The following is a 6,807-nucleotide window of genomic DNA, read 5'->3' on the forward strand; positions in this document are numbered from 1 at the left end:
CTTTACCTACCATCAAGGCTTGCTTGCATTTGAAGCCAAATAAGAAAAAGAAGAAGAAGAAGATATATATATATATATATTTAGATCTTTTTCTATAGATATACTTACTATACCGTGGCCACAGAGGTGGTGCTTTGGTCTTGCAATGTCTCCAGTAAGTGTTGTTGATTGTGTTATAGAAGAAACCTTTTTTTTTTGTTTTAGTCTTTCAAAGCTGAATGGCTAGTTGTTTTCTTTAGGTGACTCGTAGAGATTCATAACTGGCGGTGCTGATCAGACTGCAAGGCTGTGGGATGTGAAGATTTAAAAACAATTTTTTCATATTCAGTTTCGGTTCTCCTGCCAGTTCTGTTGACCTTTTTTTCTGTTGGAGATAAGCTTGCCATTGATTACCACTGTTCCCTTTATGGACTTACCTATGCTATTCATGTCACAGAAGATACCAAAAACCATAAGTTGGTAGCTCAAAATCAAAGCCTTTGGCATATTTCTTAAAAATGTTTGTTAAAAAGGAAAACTGTTTCTTTGTTTATAAAGTCATTATTATTATTGGCTTTAAACATATGCCTGGTGCTACTGCCATTGTTGCTAGACTGGGAACTTGCTCAAGCAATCATATGAGTAAGTGGGTCACAAGAATACCATAACATGGCTCTCTAAAGTAGCTGATGATTCTCATTTCCTTACAGGCTCACTTGACAACAACTGCAAAGAGGCATGTTTACGTGTTCCTTTCTTTTGCTTCAGAGTTTTGCGTTATATATACTAGAAAGAATATCGATCACAAATGATTAATTTATATTTTAAAAAATTGAATAAAATAAATTAAGTAAAAATGTAAAAAGGTGTAAAAAAAATTAATAAAATATCTTTTTAAGAAATGCAAAATCTACAGATGAAATTTGCTAAATACATAAGGACAGAGACAATGGCATGAAGAAAGCACACTTTGCCTCCTAAAGACAGAAAATGTTTGTTTGTGTATCCACATTCTGATCTTGACTCTCTGTTCATCCATATGCCCATCGTAAGTATCCCCGCTCCCGCAGTTGCTACGATCCTGTTCTCCACCATCATCCAATCCACAAACACCACCAACAAGTGTCAATTTCGTAACAAAAGTTCAAGTAATACTGTATATGTTAAAATATATATATATATATATATATATATATATATTGTATATGTATTATATATAGCAAATGTTAATGTGTTATATATGCTCGCAAAATTTGAATCTTAAAACAATTTATGTGATGATTATGACATCTATTTTTACTTTTAGAGTATTAATATTTTTAGTTACCAAGTGAGATAAATACAGGCCATGGTGACGCGTTGCGTGATCTTAGGTGCGGAGAATACTGTGACTATGGGGAATACTGTGACTATAGTATGGGAGTCGGAGATAATGCATCCTATCGCAACGGCGATGAAATGAGCTGCTAACAAACATCCTAATGCTGTTAACCCTAACACGAAAGCTTTTTTGCTTGGAGATTTACACTCGAGTAACCACACCCCCGTTTCCACCTGCATCATGGGCATAACATAAGTGAAACAATCATCGTCATCATTATCATTATTTGTTTACTAATGGTATGTATAAGATACATATATATGTATATCAATTCATAATTAACATATATCATAGGAGTCAATTACCTAAAATTTACACTAATTTTTTTCAGTTTTCTAAAAAAAATTACATGTAAAGAAATTTTGTTCATACATTCATATGGGTCAACATGCTATCAACGTACCTCCGCCACTGTATGTGCCTCTTGTTGGGCGACTTCGGCTAGCTTTGCCACGAAACCAGCGAAGACATCTAATCCCACCATAAAAAATATACTTAAAACAAATATAACACTAAAGCATTTTCCCCCCTCTATCATTTTTATTATATTCAAGTTTAATTTTCAGTCTTCACTTTGAAAAGATTGGATTATTGTTGAAATTGATAGTATTGTGTGAAGGGAGAAAGTACGGTACTCCATCTTCTAAATAAAATGGATTTATATATAAAGGCTAAAGTCTGGAGTGGATCTTAGCTTACGTGGAAGGTAGCTGAGTGAGTAACTTTGTTCATTCCTATCTACATTAGTAGTCAAATAAAAATGTGTTCATAGATAATATCAAATTAAATAATGATTATCTTTTGGTCAGAAACTTTTGTAGTCATATTTTTCTCACTTGTTTTCCTTTTTTTTGGAATTCAATCAGCTTTGAGTCAAAATTTATAATTTTTTTTTGACTATGGATAAGAACCGGTTATTAAATCTTCTCTTTATAGTTATTTAAGATTCGAATCTAACACTTCTACTTTTAAAGAAGAAAAATTTACCAATAGAACTACCAATTTAAGATACATTTCTTTGTATCTTCACAAAACACATATTATTAATATAGAATATATACACTTGCTTATATGTAAGTTCTCACCTAAAATACAAAAATGTATATATTTCCATTACTAAAGATGTATATCAGCAAAATATATATCTTTGACCATGAGAAAGGTGAGGAAAGGATAACACACTTCAATACATGAACGTGGAAAGAGCAAATCCCGGCGATGATATACGATATGTTGTAGTGTTTCTCCTGCATTCAAACAAAAATAGTGTTTCTCCTATCATAAATATATACAAATAACTGACAACTTTGTAATCTGTTGTGAAAGCAACATCGGTGGTAAACTTTCGGGTTTATATATGTTTCTCCGAAGATTGTTTATGATCCTTTGGGGTAGTAAATCTCTTTCTATTTAATGTTACTTGAGATTGGATTTTTCATTGCTCACAACTACTATATATAATAAAGATCAAAAATTGCAATGGTTAACCACCAAAAATTATAATGGTTGATCACGAAAATTGTAAAGGTTCCTTTAAACAATTGCAATGATTCACTTAAGTTTTTAACAAAGCATTATTTATGAAAGTAAAAAAATGTTAAAAAGCAAAAGCAATTACTGAAAACAAAATTAATTATAAACAAAAACGTGTAACAAATAATTACGAGCGAAATGTATAATACACGTTTATATTTTGAATATGTATATCATTTCAAAACAGTTTAATTATAAAAAAGACACCTTATAACAATTTTCGGAAAAAAATGTATATAGACACATCATTTAAAAAATAACTTCATATGACTTTTTACACTAACTAATTCTTGGTATAAATAATTACACAAAGACACTTTTGAAATATTTAACAACATTTAAAAACTAATATATCATTTTAGATGAAAAGACACAACTCAAAGTTGATACTTCTTAGAATTGCATGTTGGAAACGCACATATGTAAATTGACAATCTTTGAAATAGAATACAACTTATCAATTTAATTGGAATTTACAACATTTTGAATTATTTGGGATTGCTATTATTAAAATGGATATAGAAGAAAAAGAAATCTTGCGGAAAGAGTGTTGTTTTTTCAGCTGTGGGGACATGAGGACGCTGACTCTTGTAAAAGGACTTGCACTACAGGGACTCCCTCTAAAATGATGTTCCCATGTCTCCACGTCTCGACCATGGCTAATACTATGCTTCATTAAATTCAGCACTCAACAAGTCATGATGATATCATCTTTTGCTTGGAGGTGGTCAAGATGTAGGCATCAGCTGTAAATACTGATAATCGTGATAGGCAACATCTTGATCCATTCATTGATTGTGTATGTATCATGATGAGTTTTGCTAATTCTGGACCTAATATATATAAGCTGATTTTCATGTACCACTCCAGATTTTGAGTGGAGATTTATAGAAATGTTTGTTATTGATTTTCTTATCCAAGCAAAGCAACAAACACCGATCTGAGAGATGTCTCTCATACATACACTACACTCATGAGGTCAATACTGAATGCAACAAAGGAAGCCATATATAAAAATAGAGCCTCTCCATATTAACAATCACCCCTCTCTGGAAAATCTATATATATAAGATCAAATCATCTCCATCTCCATCTCCATCTCTTCTATACTATCTAACAAGTTTTCTGGAATTAGCATACACTTGTTTTTCTTTGTTTCTGTCGACAAATTAAGTAGAAGTCGACACACAAGAGTGTTATGATTAGCGAGCAGCTACACCGTCAGCTCGAGGCTTGGTATCAAGCAGTTGATGCAGTTTGCTGGTAGAGTTAGTCTCATTGTCTCCTTGCTTCTTGTTCTTGTCGTCTCCATTTCCTGAGCTCTTAACTCTCTTTTCAGGTTCTGAACTTTTCAGCTTGTCCTGCAACAACCCCCCAACAAAAGCGTCACCTTCAAGAAACTAATACTTATTCATTAGTCAATGCTTTACTTACCAGTAAGGTTGCATTAGCTCCTCTTAGATTATTAGATTTCTCATTAAGTTGGTTTAGCTCAGATCTTAACGCCATGTTTTCTGCTGTCAAGGCTTCAACTTTCCTAGCCAGTTCTTCAGTCTCAGCCTTTAAAACACAAATGATGTGTTAATGAGATTCATACTAAGAACATACCAAAAAAAAAAAGAGAGAACGTTTTAGAAACAAACCTGTTTCCTTAATCTTGACCTTCTTGCAGATTCTCTATTAGACTGTTTCCTTCTCTCCCGTTTCAGCTCTCTCTCGTTCTGAACAACAAAAAATGGATAAACTTGTGAGGGAAGATGTAAAAAAACTAGCTAGATGGAAGACTAAGTCACTAAGGGTACCTGAAGCCAAGTTTCAGGAGGAACCATGGCTAAAGATTGTGACATGAAGGTTGGGTTTGAATTTGCACTTACACCAGCAGCAGAGACTATAGCTCCACCTCCTCCTTGAACACTATGCTTTACAACGTTATCACCACTTGACTGAGAAACAGACCGAAATGAGCTTGACTGAACCAAATGTTTCTTCTCATCTACACACACACACAAAAAAATCATCATTCACACCAAATCTCTCTCTCTCTCTCTCTCTCTCTCTCTCTCTCTCTCTCTCTGTGGGAGATGCAAAAAAGACTAATACCTTTGGTTGGAGTTCCTTCTCGGCTTCTCTTAAGTTTCGGTTCATCAGCCTAAACACATGCATAAAATGGTTTAAGCTTTAGACCATTTAGTGTCTAACAAAGGAATAGATGAGACTACAAGAGACATTATTACCCCAGTGGTATTCCCGTCACTTCCATCACTAGAACCATCCGTTTCTGAGCTGTTCCGTGAGCGTTTACCTTCATCACCATTATTACCATTTCCTAGAGACATAGCAAGTCCATCAAACTCTTTCAGCTTCTTCATCAGCCCATTCTCTGTGTTTCCTGTTGATTTACTAGGAGTGTCTATGTTCAATGGCGTCCCCGGCTGCCCATTTTTACAAATGAAACCAGTGAGCAAAAAAAATAAAAACATTACACTATACATAATGAAATGAAACTACTAGCTAACACTACTTACAGTTGATAAAGCAGCACCCTTTTGACTTTGAGGCTGGTTAACAAAAATATGAAGTCAATCACTTGAATTTTTGGATTTAAAAGGTCAGCGATGGTTGTTTATTTACCATGGGGAATCCAGGATGAGCGTAGACTCCTCCTCCATGAGGGTAAACCGCTGCATACGGTGTTCCATATGGTGACATCATATGCTAAAAAAGATTCAAGACCAAAAACATTAATCAATAGTCTTCCATGTATAAGCAAAAAAAAAAAGGGAGTCTTTGGGTTGACTAATAATAATACCTGAGGATTCCACATGTAAGGAGGAGGAGGATGACCAGATGCAGCAGCCATAGCTGAGTTGTAATAAGGAGGTATTGCTACTCTTGGCCCATAATAAGCCTATCAAAGTAACATAACCCCATGGATCATCATCATCGTTACATAAACCGGAAAGAGAGAGAGAGAGAGAGAGAGAGAGTAAAAGTAATAACAATACTAACCTGCATAGCGGCCCAATCAGGGTAGACATGAACATTTGTTTGATCCTGTCAACACATCAAGATAACACTGGTTTTGACTCTATTACAAGAACACTATTGACTTGAGAGTTATGGTCTGAAATTAATAAAAAAAAAAAAAAAAAATACCGCAGGTGGTGAAGATGGTTTGTTGTCTGATTTGGTAACCTTTGGTTCCTCGCTTTTTCCCATGGTCTTAACGTTTCCACACTTAACAACAATTGTCTCTTTCTGCAAAAAACAAAGTTGTTGTGTGAGAAAGCCAGAGACATAGGGGCAGAAACGTCTTTCTACCTTCCGTTATTTGTTCAGGAAGATAGAGAGAATCAACAAAGTCGATACTAATGTACAACTCTACCCTTGAAACACATGCACCTAAAAAAAAAAAAGACTGTTCTTATTTTCATCGCTTTTGCTGTTCATATTTAAATTCAAAGAACTGAATTCAACTAATACAAAGAGACGATGCAAAACGTAAGAACAAAACATAAAAGAAAAAAACTATCACAAGAATCATATATACGAAAACTAAAGAAGAACAATGAATGATGATGATCCTCTAACAAGTTTTAAATTTAATGCAAATTTACCTCCAAAAATCTGTAAGCTAGCTCAGAGATCCAAATCGAGAAAACTTGAAAACTAAAGAGAAATTTTAACGCATTCCAATCTCTCTCTCTCTCTCTAGAAAAAACAGAGAGAAAAAAAGAGTTCAGTTTTTTTTGAAGGAGGAAGACGAGAGAGAGGGAGAGAGAGAAAAAACTGAGCGCGAAGACGATGACCACGTCATCAAACACGTGTCACGAGAATATAATACAGCGTAAACTACGGTGGTGTTTGATGAGTTGGCTCATCGACTTTCGTGCCACCCATTTGTGTTTCTCTTC

The 6,807-nt window shown here is 34.4% G+C and overlaps 1 protein-coding gene across 4 annotated transcripts; it reads right to left on the reverse strand.

Annotated features, from left to right (window-relative positions):
- Positions 1 to 3,777: 3,777 nt before the first annotated feature.
- Positions 3,778 to 6,807, reverse strand: LOC106390279 (G-box-binding factor 3-like). 4 transcript variants are annotated; one of them, XM_013830705.3, is made up of 13 exons: positions 6,511 to 6,679; positions 6,279 to 6,295; positions 6,050 to 6,151; positions 5,903 to 5,947; positions 5,703 to 5,801; positions 5,525 to 5,608; positions 5,419 to 5,451; positions 5,128 to 5,325; positions 4,994 to 5,042; positions 4,696 to 4,886; positions 4,537 to 4,614; positions 4,328 to 4,453; positions 3,884 to 4,254 (listed from the first exon to the last, which is right to left on the reverse strand). In XM_013830705.3, exons 3-13 carry the CDS (start codon positions 6,110 to 6,112, stop codon positions 4,096 to 4,098), a joined length of 1,125 nt encoding a protein of 374 aa, XP_013686159.1. In that variant the 5' UTR covers positions 6,113 to 6,151; positions 6,279 to 6,295; positions 6,511 to 6,679; the 3' UTR covers positions 3,884 to 4,095. The 4 variants fall into 4 exon arrangements, with proteins under 4 accessions (NP_001302491.1, XP_013686159.1, XP_022556030.1 ...); XM_022700309.2 differs by having other exon boundaries at positions 6,215 to 6,295; NM_001315562.1 differs by lacking the exon at positions 6,279 to 6,295 and having other exon boundaries at positions 3,778 to 4,254; positions 6,511 to 6,673.

Source organism: Brassica napus, chromosome C4 (assembly GCF_020379485.1).
Source record: "Brassica napus cultivar Da-Ae chromosome C4, Da-Ae, whole genome shotgun sequence".
Lineage (NCBI taxonomy): Eukaryota > Viridiplantae > Streptophyta > Magnoliopsida > Brassicales > Brassicaceae > Brassica > Brassica napus.

Excerpts from the sequence above, each read along its gene's own strand:
- LOC106390279 (NM_001315562.1), bottom strand. The coding sequence starts at position 6,112 with ATGGGAAAAAGCGAGGAACCAAAGGTTACCAAATCAGACAACAAACCA. Across the intron at positions 5,802-5,902 it reads CTGATTGGGCCGCTATGCAG|GCTTATTATGGGCCAAGAGT; the intron begins GTTAGTATTGTT and ends TTACTTTGATAG. Across the intron at positions 4,615-4,695 it reads CTCCTGAAACTTGGCTTCAG|AACGAGAGAGAGCTGAAACG; the intron begins GTACCCTTAGTG and ends TTTGTTGTTCAG.